Source organism: Doryrhamphus excisus, linkage group LG5 (genome assembly GCF_037039965.1).
Source record: "Doryrhamphus excisus strain RoL-2023G ecotype Guam linkage group LG5, RoL_Dexc_Guam_v1.1, whole genome shotgun sequence".
Lineage (NCBI taxonomy): Eukaryota > Metazoa > Chordata > Actinopteri > Syngnathiformes > Syngnathidae > Doryrhamphus > Doryrhamphus excisus.
In genome coordinates this window covers 9,490,757-9,508,032 of record NC_136361.1, presented here as the reverse complement: position 1 = coordinate 9,508,032, position 17,276 = coordinate 9,490,757, and the positions used below count along the sequence as shown (strand labels likewise).

The 17,276-nt window shown below is 44.0% G+C and overlaps 3 protein-coding genes across 4 annotated transcripts; 1 reads left to right on the top strand and 2 right to left on the bottom strand.

Moving 5' to 3' along the window:
* Positions 1-128: 128 nt before the first annotated feature.
* notchl (notch receptor, like) lies at positions 129-9,828 on the top strand. 2 transcript variants are annotated; one of them, XM_058053980.2, is made up of 11 exons: positions 129-279; positions 1,736-1,877; positions 2,040-2,372; positions 2,697-2,917; positions 3,020-3,362; positions 4,504-4,679; positions 4,752-4,813; positions 4,879-5,002; positions 8,075-8,172; positions 8,268-8,599; positions 8,880-9,828. In XM_058053980.2, the coding sequence occupies exons 1-11, from the start codon at positions 216-218 to the stop codon at positions 9,397-9,399; spliced, it is 2,415 nt and encodes an 804-aa protein (XP_057909963.2). In that variant the 5' UTR covers positions 129-215; the 3' UTR covers positions 9,400-9,828. The 2 variants fall into 2 exon arrangements, with proteins under 2 accessions (XP_057909963.2, XP_057909960.2); XM_058053977.2 differs by having other exon boundaries at positions 1,733-1,877.
* LOC131105632 (uncharacterized) lies at positions 9,600-13,005 on the bottom strand. Its single transcript, XM_078790665.1, has 3 exons — positions 11,736-13,005; positions 11,411-11,530; positions 9,600-10,764 (listed from the first exon to the last, which is right to left on the bottom strand). Exons 1-3 carry the CDS (start codon positions 11,776-11,778, stop codon positions 10,559-10,561), a joined length of 369 nt encoding a protein of 122 aa, XP_078646791.1. The 5' UTR covers positions 11,779-13,005; the 3' UTR covers positions 9,600-10,558.
* A 104-nt stretch (positions 13,006-13,109) lies between these two features.
* tektl1 (tektin like 1) lies at positions 13,110-17,204 on the bottom strand. Its single transcript, XM_078790506.1, has 8 exons — positions 16,857-17,204; positions 16,457-16,723; positions 15,739-15,843; positions 15,514-15,664; positions 15,286-15,452; positions 14,800-14,895; positions 14,603-14,716; positions 13,110-13,328 (listed from the first exon to the last, which is right to left on the bottom strand). Exons 1-8 carry the CDS (start codon positions 17,115-17,117, stop codon positions 13,110-13,112), a joined length of 1,380 nt encoding a protein of 459 aa, XP_078646632.1. The 5' UTR covers positions 17,118-17,204.
* Positions 17,205-17,276: the final 72 nt, after the last annotated feature.

Below are 17,276 nucleotides of genomic sequence, written 5' to 3'. Positions count from 1 at the left end.
CTGCACACAGTGGCAGGAAGTTGTCCAGATATCCGCAAGGCCTGAAGAAAAAAAAAAAAGGTAGACTGAACAAAAGTGGGCTGAGTGGTTCTTTTAGAAGGTGTTGGTGGTGCTGGTGGTGCTGGTGGTGGCGCTGATGAAAATGTCCTCCACTGTAACTTTGGATTGGTAAATGCTTCCACTTACAGGGCTGGGACCAAGCAGCTGGACCCGACATGAAGACGCTGGCTCTGCATGTGTTTCTGTTACTGGGACTGAGCTGGACCTGGACTAACCAAGGTGGGTTCACATTTGACCGTATGGGAAACTTCGGATGACAGGAGTCAACACCTGGATTAAAACAAAATCGTAAAAAAATCAAATCAAATGATTTGAAGGCAAATTAAAAACAATTTTGAAGTTAATGTATTGCAAAAATACACTCACTCTGGTGGTAATGAAACAATATGTTTAACAATATGTTGACAAAAGTATATTGTACATTTTAATTCATATCTTAATTTGTATTTAAATAAGACCAGCATGTTTTTCAAAATGTTATATTAGTTTAAATTAATTTCATAAAAAAACAATTTAAAACAAATAAAAATATATATAAATTTGTTATTCAATTATTGATTTAAATTAAAACTGCATAAAAATTATGATTTTAATTTAATTACAATTACAAGTATTTGTTAAGTAACCAAAAAAGTAAACAACATACATGAAATATATATTTTCATAATAAAATATAGATGTAGATGAAAGGTAAACAGTATATATATATATAGTATATATATACACCTACGTTTGTTTAAATATTAATAATAAAATATTATTGCACACTTTCCTATAAACTTGATTTTACACTCACACAATTGTCAACATTAATTGAGTATTTCAATTAAAATTTTACATTTAATTTAATTTTAAATAAATTAAAATGTCATTCAATGTTATCATTTGCTATTCTATTAAATAAAAAAATAATTAAATGTACATTTAAAAAAATAATTTAATGCAATTACCTGTATTTGTTTATTTTGCAAAAAATGTAACAACCTACATAAAAGACATATTTTATTCTAGTTTTCTTTAGATATCATTAAAAAAATATTGTGAGCGATTTTTGGTGAGTCATTCTACAAATAAAAACTGAATGTAGCGTATAATTTTAATTTAAATTGATTTGAACTAACAGTGGTGGAAAACTAACGAGCAGAGGAAATATAAGAGGTTGGGAATCACCTCAATAATTCATCGTAAATATGTAATCAAGGCTTGAAAACCGTTTTTAAGAATGTAAAGATAAATATCGAAACATTGAATCGACATGAACGCTTGAATTGGGTCATGGACTCAATGAGGGTCTGCATGGCCCCCACCTGCCAAGCCCATTGTCTCGCTCCATCCCATTCCTCATTGCCAAGGCGACAACCTTTGACCTTTATCCAATCCTGGCCCATTCCATTTCCTGTTGCTATTCACTTCTCCTGGAAACTTCCTGTTTATGTCGGGCCCCCTCTTCCTGTTCCCCTCCAACGCTCGGGAACCAATCTTGGCTGCTGCGCAGAAACAATGAGCGCCATTATTGATGCGGTGATTAGACGCGAGGAAAACAGTCTTGATGGTCTTAAGTATCGGAAGTACAGTACTACAGTACTACAGTACTACAGTACTACAGTACTACAGTACTACAGTACCGGCCGGGCTTGTTTAAGTAGAAACGTATGGCTTCATTCTTCCACAGCAGCTTCTGGTGACCCGTGGGGGCAGTGCCCCGCCAGCAGGAAGTGTAAGGACAAGTTTGGGGATGGATCATGTGACAGAGAGTGTATGGAGCCCGAATGCCTCCGAGACGGCCTGGACTGCCTGAAGGACAAAGGCCACTGCAAGTGAGACGTCCCGTTCATCATTCGCTTTGTTTTTTGGGGATCATAATATTATTAAGTTTATTATCACGTTTGGATTTTCATGTTTTCTGTATTTGATATCAATTCTTTTTGAATGCAACGATGATGGTGCCTAATATACTGACCGGTGTCCCACCATCTTAGTCCAGGCCACATCCCATACTGCAGCAACCACTACGCCAACTCCCAGTGTGACAAGGGGTGCGATAGCGCCCCCTGCGGGTGGGACGGCAGCGACTGCTTTGCCCACCAGAGCCCCCTGTCGGCCAAGGGCACCCTGGTGGTGCACACCCGCATCGCCCAAAAAGGTGGCGCATTCACCAACACGACGCTGCTGTGGGCGCTCAGCGTGCTCCTGCGGACGCCGCTCAAGCTGAGGGGCTCGGCGCCGCTCGCTGCCAACAGGAAATTGTTTGACTTTGACCCCCAGCAGCTGGTGGACTTGCTGGCTCAAACCGTGCCAGCAGACTCAGACGGGTAAGGGCGCCGGGCAAAATGGATGCAATTTGGATGGGTACCAGCGGGTGTGGATGATTAGTGGATAACGACAGTGGCCATGTTTTTCAACCAAATTTTAGTCACATGCGCCTGTCAGTCTCCTAAAAGGGCGTAGCAAATTTGGTCCTGATCGGGATGAATATCCAAAAGCTACAGCGTGACATTTCATGCCCAATATTTGTGGCTCAATAAGAACGCCACAATGTGCTTTATTTTGATGAAAACACCATCAACTTCACCCTTTTGAGGGTTCAGGAGTTCAAATGGGGGCGCCCACATGACCGTACGTGTGTTCCATCTCAGCTCCCTGCTTTTCCTGCAAGTGGACAACCGCCCGTGTTCCCGCCAGGCCTCCGCCTGTTTTCCACACGCCACCGAGGCCGCCAGCTTTCTTCGCGCCGTCATGCTGCTGAGGCCCGCCTCGTATCCCGCCCCCCCGGAGCTGAAGACCGTCATCGCTATTCGTGGTGTTCAAGACGAGATAGGAAGCAGGGAGGAGGAAACACGCAGAGAGGAAGTCAAAGGTATCTCCTGACAGCTTCCTGTTTCCTACACAAACACGGAACCAAAAGTACTAAAACCTCAATCATCGACAACCATGAACTAATCAACCGTTTGTCTGCAAGAGCCGACCCCTTCGTGGTTATGGGCCGTGGTTGCTATGGCAGCAGCCTTGCTCTTGGCTCTGGCCCTGGTGGTCTTCCTGGTCATGAGGCGGGTGAGGCAGCAGAGAAGGGAGAGAGAGGGCGGCGGCCAAGGAGGGCCCCAGGTGAGACACTGCTCCGCCGCCACCGACAACAGTGAGGTTAAATCCAAGGCCTGGACGGCACATGGCGCCACCCAGCAGGAGCCAAGAGCGCGGTCGGGGGGGCAGAAGGACAAGATGGGCCTGAGGAAGAAGAAGAAAGCCAAGGAAGCGGAGAAGAAGAGGAGGAGGGAACCTCTTGGGGAGGATGCCATCAGAATGAGGTGAGTGGACCACATGTGTTGGCGTATTATGGGAGTGATGGCGGCATATGAAGGTTTTTATTACAATTTCACTTTCAATCCTCCTTTGACGGCAAACTTCAACTTTAATAGCTGATTCGGTTTCATCCGTTCACATTGGAATTGATTGCAAAATATTATTTAAAGGCACCTTAAATGATGGTAAAATGCAAAAATGCCCCGCAGTTGCCGTCAAAATCTTTGTTTACAATTTTACTTCCTGGTTTTTGTGTTGGGAGATGAAAACGCTAACCAACACGACATGCAGCTTAGCTCTTAAAGCCCAGGGAGTCACGTTTAATTATTATCATATTCCAACTTTTTCACAATATTACCTCTTTAAAAAAATATCTATTTTATTTCTTTAATATTTCTAATGGTATGCTAATAAAATGATATTATGTTTCCTCATAATATAATCGTAATAAGTTTCTTTGCATAAAATTATTTTTTTTTTCTCAGTAGCTTAGTGCTTTTTTCTCCTAATATTTTGACTTTATTCATGTAAAATTACAGCTGTTTTTCCATTTCTGCTGTTGTTTTTTTAATTGTACAATTATTTCAACTTTCACCTTACAAATATTCATTCATTTTTTACCGCTTTTCCTCATGAGAATATCCTTCTCAGAATTATGACTTTATTCTTGTAACAATATAACTTTTTCCCCCAGATCCCCCAAAATTCCCCAAAATTCACTTTTATTAGTTGCTTTGATTGTCATTGTATTATGATATTTTTAAAATAATGTTTTGTGTCTTTAATGTTTCAACAATGTGCTGAGAGCCAACAAAAAAAAAGCTGCAAAAGGCCCCCGGGCTGCACTTTGGACACCGCTGCCCTAGACTGTATCTATGGTCCAAACTAAGTACCCAACATGTTGCTGACTCAGCGTCGGTGGTACTGCTAGATAACCCACCATGGGGCCAAAGACAGCTGGGATAGGCTCCAGCACAGCCGCGACCCTGGTGGTAGTGGTAGAAAATGAAGGAATAAATGAATAAGGGATACAAATCCCTTTCCAATGATCAAAGAGAAATGGATTCGTTTGTGATGATTTGCAGTTTTGTACGGGATCACGTTCCATGGCGCACCTAATATTGCATCCTGTCTGTTGTTCTCCAGACCTCTCAGAAGGGACCAGGACGTTGCCAGCGACACAGATTTCACCCAGAGCTCCATGGAGGACATCAGCATGAGGTGCGGGGGCCGCCAGGAGGACACTTCCATCTGCGACCACAGGGATCAGGAGCTGAAACACTACCGGGCCGGCGGCTCACAGCCCCGCAGACCGGCACCTTGTGAGTCAAGTCCAAAATCCAAACCACATGACGTCACAGACTTTACAATCTGCATCAAAATGCCTCCTTCAGCTTCATCCAGAGGCTGGGAGAGGAACGCCATGCCTCCGCCTCTGCTCAGTCCTCCTCAGCAGGTCAGTTCATGAAGATACGTGCACAGCATGATGTATCCTTCATACGCTGATGTTTGTACTGCCAGTCGGCAGAGTGGTGTGGTCCGGACGGCTCCGTGGTTCTGATCCGTGCGGTGCGGAGTGGACTGGACAGAGTGGTGCTGGAGCTTCTCAGAGCTGGAGTGCCTGTGAACAACACGGATCACACTGGTAAAATCCTGCTCCCCACTAATCGTATGTACGGTCAAACCTCAGCTGTTGTCACATTTTGCTCCGGTTTCTCTCAGTTTTTGTACAATATTGCAAGTACTCCTGCACTGCATGGTACCGCAAAATCAAACAAAGCACCCGATGCGTTGTTGACTCATTGGCCGTTCATTTGCTAAATAACACGCCACGGGGACAAAAATAGTTGCAATTTGATGAAGAAGGTGAGAATGAATTCCATCTCACCAGGATGTACAGCAGGGGTGGGCAAACTGCGGCCCGGGGGCCACATGCGGCCCACCAAGTGTTTGAATCCGGCCCGCCAGTTGCTTTCTAAGTATTTCAACTTTTAACATAAAAACTGGCCACATGACTTGCAAGTGGAATGTCTTATTTAGTTAAAAAAAACAACCAAAAAACTAAACAAAACTGTCAAATGAAATGACATAGTTTGATGTGGTCTGATGTTTAAAGTGCTCCTGAAAAAAGGGATATGAGAACATACAGCTGATAGTATAACACTTTTACACATAAAATTAGACAAATAATTCAAGGAAAATTATAAGCATAAAATAGTGTGTGTGTGTGTGTGTGTTAAATATATGTTCTGGCCCCCCGGGCAATTTTGTTAACTCAATGTGGCCCACGAGTCAAAATATTTGCCCACCCCTGATGTACAGGAAGTCCGCATCAGCAATAAGTTCCATTCATTCCTTATTTACAATTATTATTCTTTTCTATGTACAATTAGAATTATTCTCCTAAAATGTATTTTTTGTTCATGTTACTGCATGTCTGGAACACATTCATCAGGTTTTTATTATTACCTATGGGCAAAATTGTTTTGGTACTTTGCAGTTTTTGGAACAAATTAATAATGAAAACCAAAGTATTGTTGTTTACTGATATTTAGAATGCTGGAGCATTTTTCATCAATTTTAAATAAGTACATGTGTGTTGGAAGGGTATTGGTCAAAATGTAGTATGAATGCTTTTTCCTGGGAATGAGCTTTTAAGATGTGTAGTGAAGCCTTTATTTATTTTTTGTAAACATAGAGGTGGGCATATACACAGGGCATGCTCATCTAGGGAGTGGCGGGCCTGAAGTGGCCTCGTTTTTCCTTCACCGACATGAAAAGCCCTCACTTCGAAGTACAGGAGCATCTCTTTTCCAAAATTGTAAGAAACAAGAGAGAGGTAGATTTTTGCATCCTCAGGGAGCTTTTAAGCTTTTAAAGCAGGAGTGCTCATACTTTTTCAACCGAGGGCTGCATACTGAAAATCAAACCAAATTAATATTTTGATGTATTTTTTATTTTGTAAAAAGGCAAAAAAAAATTGCAGTTTTCGCAATATTCCGGATTTTCAGAAATGAATGAATGATGGCTGTTTCATGGTACAATATAATACATACTGCATGTAGTATTGTGGTCACTAGGCGGCAGTCATGACACAAAATATTGAGACATCATGAAGTCAGCCATCGCATGTCCGACACGATAGAGTGAAAAAAAGTGCTCACTCTAATCCGTGTGGAAGTGGTATGTTTGTGGCTTCTTGATTTCAGAAGAAATAAAGAGGCTAACTGGTTAGCTCATCCATCCGCCATCCATTCTCGATGCCGCTTATTCTCACTAGTGTTGCCGGGGTATGCTGGAACCTATCCCAGCTGACTTTAGGCGAGAGGCGAGGTCCACTGGACTGGTCGCCGTGGTTAGCTCACTGGTTCCCAATCTTTTGACCTGGATTTACTCCTGTCGCAAACTTTGGGTTGTACCGATGATGTTTCTCATATTCTCAACTGTGTTCACGGGAGCCCCGCGCCCGCCAAGGGGTGCGTCGCCAGCATTGGAGTTGCGCAATGTGTGGTAAACAATGCATACTAGTGTAGTAAGTGACTAGGGTAAAGGTGACTATAGGTGTGTTATTTCATGCCTACTGGGCTCTAATAATGTTAGAACACTTATTTTGAAAGTCATAAACTGGTTTTCAGCTGGGATGGGCTCCAGCACGCCCGCGACCCTCGTGAGGAAAAAAACGGTAGAAAATGAATGAATAAACTGGTTTTCAGCTGGGATGGGTTCCAGCACGCCCTTGACCCTTGTGAGGAAAAAACGGTAGAAAATGAATGAATGAATGAATGAATGAATGAATGAAGGAACCGGTTTTCAGCTGGGATGGGCTCCAGCACGCCCGTGACCCCTGTGAGGATAAGCGGTAGAAAATGAATAAATAAATAGGTTTTATATGCTCTAACTACAAAAAACCTGCCATGGATTAACATTGAATACTGTATCATGATTGCGTCTGGAAGCAACCAACCACTATGAATTAGGGACGACTGCATATTTAAAGGGAGAGCATTGTTTTATCATTCATTTTTAGTATCAACATTACAGTTTCTTCGCTTCACATTTTGCCTTTTTGGAGTATTTTCCCCATTTTTGCTGGGGTTTTTGGTTTCATTTTACTTCCACAATAAAAAACAAGCTGCTGGCCACACTTTGGACACCCCCGTTTTAAAGTCAACACTACAGAAAAAAGATGAAAACAGTGTTAATGTCATTTGATGTGCACATTGTAAAAAAACATGAACAAGTTGAAGATGATCTCTGTGAAGATGATCTCTATGAAGATGATGTGAAGATGAGCGTGAGGCAAGCATTCACTCTGAGATCCGAAGCCTTGAGTATCTGGTGTAACTTACCTCCTTCCTTCCGTGTCTTCCCTCTCCTCCTCCTCCTCTTCCTCCTCCAGCTCCCCTGCTGCCTTCCTCTGACGCAGAACAAAGTTAATGCTGGCACTTGGAATCCTTGGAATCCTTGGAATCCTTGGAACCCTTGGAACCAAGCATTAGCTTTGTTTGCCATCTTCTTCCTCTGCTTCTTGTCTTCCTCACGTGTGAACATCTCCAACATCCATCCCTTCTTCCACTCCTCCACCTGGGCTTGACTCTGTTGTGTTATGGATGTTCATTGGCTGACTTGCTCCCTCCCTTCTTCCTTCCCACCGCCCCCCCTCCCCCCTCCCCCCTCCCCCCTCCCCCCTCCGCTGGGAACACATGACCTCTGTCAGGGAGATCGGCCCTGCACTGGGCTTGCTCAGTTAACCACCTATCCCTAACCAGAACGCTTGTCCGCTACGGTGCCGCCGTGGACCTGCAAGACAATAAGGTACTGGACATCATGCCGACATAGCCGTCATTGCAAAAGACGTGTTGGAGATATGAAATATATATAATATTAGAATATGAATGTTCACCCACCAGGGTGAGACCCCCCTTTTCCTCTCTGCCTTCTATGGTTGCTACGACACCGCCCGACTTCTCCTCCTCCACGGCGCCAACCTGGAGCTCCACGACCGTCGAGGGCGCCGCCCGGCGGATGTGGCCAGGGAAGGCCTGCATCACCAAGTCCTGGAGCTCCTGTTGGCCCACCAAATCCAAAGAGTGCCCGCCACAGTTGATTCCGCCAATGAGATGCTATGGGAGGAGCGAGCTTTGATGTACTCGCCGTGGGTTGGGACGCAAGGGCTGCCTGGACGAAGCGCATCTTTCTCCGGCATGGTCGCGTCTCGAGACATGACACCACCGCCGCAGAGGTAAACAGTTGGAATTATGACTTGGGAACTCAAGTTGTATTAGTTCATTCTTTGAAGGCGCTAAGACCCCAAATATGTCCTGGTTATGGAAGGGTAGATGGCAGTGACAAACTTTTGGGGTTTTCTTTTCATATAAAAGCCAAAAACTGACAAATACAAGTGTGCACGGGATAGACCCTTGGGGAACGCCTCATGCGAGGATCATCGCATCTGTCGGTTCTACCAGGTCAAGCTGCATTCACAGTAAATTAGTAATGATTATGAAATGATGTCTCCACAGTACCTGGTCCATGGGCAGCGTACCATACCCGGCTCCTCAGAACTGGCGCCCACAGCTCAACCAATCGGCAACGGCGCTGGTGCCTCCCCGGGTCATGGGCCGCTCCCCTCGCCCAATCAGCACTTTGCAGGAGGTCACCTCGGAGGACGAGGACCGGGAGCGGCAACAGGAAGTTCCCAGAGCGGTCACGCCTCATTTCCTGTCACCTCAGCCGGCCCCCCGGCAGCGCTCCTTCTCGTGTACCCAGCATGCTTTGCAGCGTCGCTCCAGCGCCCACCAGCTGGAGCCCAACTACCTGATTGTGACGGACAGAGTCGCCAGTGAGCACACGGAAAGGGCAACGATGTCACCTCCCGTGGATTCGCATCCGGATCGCCAGCCGGCGCCAAACGGCGATGAGAGCAGCGGTGGAGGCGGCAACAGAGCAGAGCAAGCCGTCGTTCGCGCCTCCAATTTGGAGCCAAAATCACGGGGGGAAAGGTCACACAGCAATGCTGACGCCACGCAGACGGCCTTGTGAGCGACGCAAAGAGCAATAAAATATCAACTTCCTGTCTTTTTCACCCTTAAATGTTGGAAAATATACAAAACCATAACTTCCTGACTTGTTGTTACCGACAGTTCAGCGCAAAAAACATCAAAGCTTGGACATACACAAAATCAATGTACTTTTGAGGGCCTAAAATACTGTCATTTATTGCATGTAATACCAGTCAAATGTATTTGTACTTGTATTTGTATAAGTTACACCCCTACTATCTTCTCCTAAATGATTCTAGTTTGTGTCTTTTTAAAGATGGGACGATGTTAGTTGGACATTTTCTGGTGGTTGCACAGTGACAATAAAATGTTTGAGATTAATTTCATACAATAAAGACAACCTTTTTTTAATAGAAATTTGATGTACTTCCAATAAAATCACTAACAGGTTTGGATCTCCATGACTCCATTATTACTGATGCATGTCTTACTGTCTTATTGGCAAGTCGTTAGCGGCAATAATGCCCATTTTCTATGTTTGGGGTGTGGAATTACTCCTAATTACTCCTTGCAAATTTCCCCACTGAGGGACTAATAAAGGCATATCTTATCTTATCTTAAGATTGGCCCCTGGATTGTAAATCTCCAATTTGCAGTGAAAGCTCTGGTTATGCTGGGGGGGGGGGGGGTAAGGCAATACTTCTAATGGAATATCCCAGAGAGCAAGGTAACATTGAAACAACATTGATTGTTGTTGTTAATGACAATGAAATGTCAAATAATAGAAGAATAATAGAATAATAGAACAAAAAATAGATGTTGAATCAACATGATGGCTGCAATGACAGTGAAACGTGAAATGTTCATACATACAAACATCACAGGAAAGATGATTGATAAATCACAGATTTCAAGTTGAGCCACGGCGAGTTGAGTCCGACATCATAGAGTGGAAGAAAAGTTCTCCCTTTCTGTGTGGAAGTTGTACATTTTTTAAGAAATCAATTCAAAGCTAGTGTAAATGTCACTCCAAATTGTCCATAGGTATGAATGTGAGTGTGAATGGTTGTTTGTCTATATGTGCCCTGGGATTGGCTGGCCACCAGTCCAGGGTGGACCCCGCCTCTCGCCCCAAGTCAGCTGGGTAGTCCAGAAAATGGAAGGAATTTCTTCACTTTGCACAACCCCAAAGCTAATCTCTATTTGAATGTGTATGACGCAAGGAGTGTGAGCACTGTGGCCAACCAGTAGGGGGCAGCAGGCACCGCAGCTCCGTTGCATAGGTGTGAGTCGCAGCAGTCATTGGTAAAGGTGAAGTTGAGTCCCATGATGTGTTTTTCACCTGAGACGCTGCAGAGGGAACGCAGGATGCAGCTCCTCTCGTTAATCATCACACGGAAGTCTCCTGAAAATGACAACAAAAAACTTGTCACATCCCAATATATTATAATATATTCATAAATCATGCTGTTTTCTGGCTGAATATAGCTTATTGTTGTTATAAGAAAAATGCATACAAATTTGATGTATAGTTTGCCTAAATGAAGCACTTTAAGCCATTCAGAAGACACAATATGTAGTATTCTACACTGGTCACTAGGTGTCAGTATTGTTACTGTCATGTTGAGTGAGACACACAAGCACCAGATTTGATCACCCGAACAACAGGGTTTTATTGTTTGAAGTTTGAATTATCTCACAACAGGCACAATAATAATAATAATAATAATAATAATCCCTAACGAATGCTACTGTTGCGGCTCCAATTAAATTCTGAACCCTTGACATCACTTCCTGTCTGCACAAATATACACATTTACAGCAACACATACAGGCACCGGTCTTATTTATGTCTTAAATTTCTCTTATTATGTCGACTATATTTGCTAATAGAAGTGTATAGGGGTGACTATAGGGGTGTTATTTCATGTCTAGAGGGCTCTGATGTTCAAAACGGTATTTAGAAGCTTAATAATGAAAATATTCAATTTATTACCAAAGAATGAATGTGCAATAAAGTGCATGTTTGGATGAATATTTGAGGCCTTCACCTTCCTGTCCCACAGCTGTGCTGGACAGGCAGACTTGCCCTTCAGGACACTGGAGAGGGAACCCGATGCATTGGAGAGGTGCGATGGTTGGAAAGACACAAGTGTAGCAAAAGAGAGGAACTGAAAAACAAGATTAGTATTTTACAAGGGAGCTCAGAGGAATAACAACAAAAAACAACTGTTGCTATGAGCACTTCCAAACACACACACACACACACACACACACACAGTCCACATAAATTCACCTGGCATTCTCCTGTAGCCAAGAACATGCACAGAAGCTAGCCAAGAAGCACACACACTTATTTTGAAGTTAGTCACTTACCCACTGCTGGAAGTAAAAGAAGAAGAAGAACCAGCTGCAACATCTCTGCTTGCTGGTGACGCTCATAAATGTTCTATTTTGTTGTTTTCAGCAAGCATCCTGGACAAGCGATGATGATGATGATGATGGAGTAACCACTTTATAGTAACCACTCTTCTACTCTCAGTAAGACGAATGAAATGGGCAGGAAATGTGATCTATTTGACAGAATGACATGGTCGAGCAGGTTGATTAAATTGTCCTAATGGACGACGTTGAGTCCAGCAGGAGGAATGTCAGGTGACCTGCAGTCCCATGACAGACACCCAATCAACTCAAATACAGCTGGCTTCTTTTTGGTGCGGGAAAAAGGCTGATATCTACATAATTATTCCTCATTAATGGTAATGGTTTTATTTCATTTGAACATGCATCAGATTCCAATTGAGTGCATCCCATAATCAGTTCACAGTTCCACATGTCCAAAAGGAGTAGGAAGAAGCAAAGCTTATTAAATCCTACCCCTCCATCTGGTACTTTTACAATCACTAACTCTTACATTTGTTCACTTCCTGCTTTCCATAATACAGTTTAAGGTTGTTTTTTTTTTTTTTAATAATGTACCTCGTACTGAAGTACTCGAGCATCCAATGCCATAATGGGTACCATAGTAAGTGTCAATATAGTGATATATATATATATATATAGCACATGATGACTGGTTCAAGAAAGTTTTAAACTCACAACAGTAGCCTGTGTCATTATGCCTATTGTGAAAGATTAAAAACTGTTCCATTACAGTAACAATAGCGACTCCTAGTGACCAGTGTAGAATGCAACATGTCATCACAGTGTCTTTGAATGCATCCTATGAATGCCTTATACTTGTGCTTCATTTAGGCATTTGTATTTCATTCATTCATTCATTAATTTTGTACCGCTTATCCTCACGAGGGTCACGGGAGTGCTGGAGCCTATCCCAGCCAATCCCAGGGCACATATAGACAAACAACCATTCCCACTCTATGGACAATTTGGAGTGGCCAATTAACCTAGCATGTTTTTGGAATGTGGGAGGAAACCGGAGTACCCGGAGAAAAGCCACGCATGCACGGGGAGAACATGCAAACTCCACACAGAGATGGCAGAGGGTGGACTTGAACCCTGGTCTCCTAGCTGTGAGGTCTGTGCGCTAACCACTGGACCACCGTGCCGCCCGCATTTAAAAAATTAAAAAAATTGTCGAATTGCCAAATTTACCATTTGAATAAAAGGCTATCTAACCACAAAACAGTATGATTTATCGCTGAATATATTTTTTAAAAGCCACAAAAGCTTAGTGATCACCTAAGTGATGACATGTTGCATTCTACACTGGTCAACTGTCTTGTGGCTCTACCGCACACAAGACAGTTGTCGTGCGTGCGCCCCCTGGAGGAGAACGGGTGTGGCTCGCTTGTCCACCTGCTGGCGCCTCATGCGGACCACAGCGGCATCCACCTGTGCTGCAACCCTCTTACAACGCAGCTCCTCCGTCAGCCGCTGGCGGGACCCCCGGAGTCTCAGCAGCTCATTCTCAGACGACTCCAGACACCGCCGCAGAACGGCGCTACCCTGAGGCACGCACAGGAAGTGCATATATGTTAGCGTATGTAGCACGCCCTGTGGGGTGTGGTCAAAATGCTTGAAGGCATGCTAGCAAAGGGGTGCGTGTTTTGATTATTTTCACCCTTTCGTGTTCAGCTTACAGAAAGAAATACACCCCGTATCATTTGTTCCACGTGACCACGTCAATTTAATATAACGAAGGATAAAAATGTATCTTGGTGCAAATTTTCTCTTGGATATTAATAATGTAACTGGCAAGTTGACAATTGGAGTCAAGCTTAGAGGTATCAGATTCCCTCTCTTAAAAAGGAATTCTCATCAAAAAGTGGACCAAGTACAGAGCTGGGGACAATATTGATACAGTAAAGTCTCGCTATATCGATATCGGTTATAACGAATTACTACTTATTACGATACTATTTTCATTTCCCGGCAAATTTCTAGTCTTTTATGATATAATTAGTTCCGTTAGTACGATACCCGGTTATTATGATAATCCGGTTACTAGGATGCCCTTTTCATCTCCCGCCAGCCAATTTGGTCTGCTTATATCGATACAAAAGCAGCTTAAATCAATCTTTGCTTAAGGATTTCAATACCAAAAAAGAACACGGCGAACGGCTGCTTCCAGTCAACTTTATTTTTCACACTTCCACCACCAGAGCGCAGCACACACACCGATTCCCGCACTTCCTGGTTCACAGGTCATGCTCAACCCGCCCCACATAGCTGGCCAAACACATGCCTGCAACAGAAGAACCAACTGACATAGCATACACACCTATTCCAACGAAGACACAAGCGTACAAATACATGTATTTAATTGTGTTGTATTCAGATATCTTTTTATCGCTTGCAATAATCACTGTTTTTCATATGTACATGCTGGCGGTCGTGGCATGTGTTTGGCCAGCTATGTGGGGCGGGTTGAGCATGACCTGTGAACCAGGAAGTGTGGGAATCGGTGTGTGTGCTGTGCTCTGGTGGTGGAAGTGTGAAAAATAAAGTTGACTGGAAGCAGCCGTTCGCCGTGTTCTTTTTTGGTATTGAAATCCATAAGCAAAGATTGATTTAAGCTGCTCGACATTGTTCTATGCTATAGAACAATGTCGAGTGCATTATTGCCCACTTTTAATGCAGTCCGGGATGCAGGATCGGATATATGGATAGTCTGGTTATATCGGTATTTTTTCCGACTCCCGAGAATATCGATATAACAAGACTTTACTGTATCTTTGAAATATGGGCATAAGGGGTGTCCTATAGAGAAAAAGAAGCACCTGTATAAGACGAGCAGCCTCGGGTAAAAGCGTCCCCGGGTGTCTGTGGTACACCTGCACCACAGGTCTGTTCAGCTTCTCCCTGGACAAGAAGTCATCACTGCTCTCCGGACCCTGCCATCGCAAAGAACAACTAAGGCAGCAAGTGGGAGGAGCTAACTGATATGATTGTTGCCGATATGTCAATGCGCGCCCACCTGTGCTCGGCCGTGGCTGTGGCGGATGCAGTTGACCTCCCTCTGCTTGCGGGACTCCGCCTGCCAAGTGGCTGCCATGGTTAGCGTCAGGCTTTGCTGTGACGAAAACACGTTTCTCTAATAACAACGTACTCCGTTACTGCTTTCCATTCAATGTGTGTACTTCGTTGAACGCTTATTGCTGGGGTGTCCAGTGAAGGCTGCGTACTGGAAAATGTAAGAATGGGGGGGTCCACTTTGATACATATTGTACATTAAAGACGCTAAAAGCAATCCAACGTTGGTCAATACATACATCCACATCTTAGCTTTGTGTTATAGGTGTGGTTATAGTGTAATACCGAATAAAATATCTTATTAATGATTCATTCATTTTAGTTTTGGAATCAAAAACAAGCTGCGCCTCAAAGACGGCCCCCTGGCCACACTTTGGACACCCCTGCTATACAAGTGGCCTGAAATGTCATATTATTTTATCTGTAGTACCTCCAGACTGACTGTCTCTGCAATCTTCTTCACCAGGCCGTCATTGACGCAGAGGTGGCGTTCTCTCTGCCTAGCGATGGCGCTGGTCACTTTTTCTCTGACTTTTGCTCTCAGCAGTTGTGACTGGCTGAGGATCGAGGCGGACAACTCTAAAGCTTGTTTGCACTCTGCAGGTAAAAGGAAACATGATGGACAGTGAGGATGAAGATCAAACATCTTGTCATTTACCTGGTGTAACGGGGCTAAAGGGGTCAGCGCTGCTGAAGGTCTGGGTAGCTGCCCCGCGTCCTCTGGTAGAACCACGAAGAGGCAGCAGCTCCAGGACTCGGCCGCGCTCTGCTGCACATTGTAGAAGCTGTTTGCTGCTCTGAACCAGGGCCTGGAAAGACAAGCCACTTCATCGCCGCTCAATCAAGGACATTTGCTGCTCTTGTTAGGGTTAAGGTTAGTCACCTGCTGCTGGCTCTGTGAGCTTCCTAGCGTGCCCTCCAGATCCCGTTTCAACTGGTTCAGCTCTCTCCTTTCCAGCGACAGCAAGTAATCAGCACCATCTTTCTCCTGCGACACAACAACCTGCAGGTCATTGATGCTCGTGGAAAGGCAAGCAGGTTAAACTTGAAACTCATTCTGGTTAAAACGGGTTAAGCTGCACTTTAATAACAAAGTCAACTGGAACGAGTAGGAATTACTGTCCCTGGAAATTCCCAATCAAGTCATATTAGCAACCTTTTTAGGCGGTGAAAAGCGACTTAAGATTTAGTTTAAATTGATGCTACGTGTCTCACAATATAAAAAATGCAAATAAAGGGCCTAATAAAAATGAAGAAATTTAAATATTAAATCAAAATGATAATTTTACATTTAACAGATAAATCTTTCAAAATTAGTATTGACTTTGGATTTACTTGTATTTAGTTATCTTTGCTAGTATATCATTTTTTCCATTATTATTTTGATTTTATCTGTATTTTTATTTTATTTTTCAATTGAAAATGAGTACTTTTATGAGGGTTCTACCTGTATGAGTACTTCAAATACCTTCACAAAGAAATTCAACTTTTAAAAAGTACATTTCAAACTCACAAAAAGTGTAAAATTGCCAAAGGTTTCCGGAAATGTAGTTGAATTTCGCCAACATACTGTACGTTACATTCCATTATTTTAAGCCCACCGTCTCAGAGAAGGCAGGCCTCTTGGTTCTCCTCTCGGAGCTCCGCCTGTTGACCTCCAAGCTGGTTTGGAGGCTGTGCAGCATCTTCTGCAGGTGACCTTTCTCCTTCTCCAGCTTGACGACCTCCTGGTTCACCCTGCCCGCCTGTCTGCGCAGCTGGACCTCCACGTCTCGCACCTGGCGCATGTACTCGCTGGCCACCGCCACGCTGGCTGCCGCACACTGCTCACGCAAGCTGGAGGATGGGAATGGAGCCACGGGCATCCCCTGTGAAGACAGTGGTATAATCAAAAACACGATTTGCATCTGATATTGGGATATTCAAATGTTTTTTCTAATATTATCTTACTTTAAATGTGAACTTGAACACTAAACATGCCATGCTCAAACATTTTCTCACCGTTGACTTTGCAGTTTGAGATCTTGGCAGCTTATTTCTTCCTTCGTTGGCTTGCATGTTGTCGCTGCACTTCGCCTTGTGGCCAGCTGAGGCGCTGTAGTTCCGGGGCTGGACGCAGGTAGCGGGTCGGCCAGCTCGGGTCTGCCGCAAGAGTTGCTCTGCACGCCGGATGGAGCGAACGGTACTGTCGCGCCAGGACTTCGGGCCTATGGTGATAGAACCGAGCGGAACCACCTGGAGCTTCATTCTTTCGGCTGTCATCCCCTGCTAAAGTGAATTTTAACCTTAAAAAGACACTTGCTGGTTGTTTTGCGAACTTATTTGCCCGCCCCAAAGTGTTGTGGTAGCGTAGCAACAACCAGGAAGTAACCTGAAACTCCAGCTATTTGGTGATTGGATGGTAGGGAGAATGACGTCAGT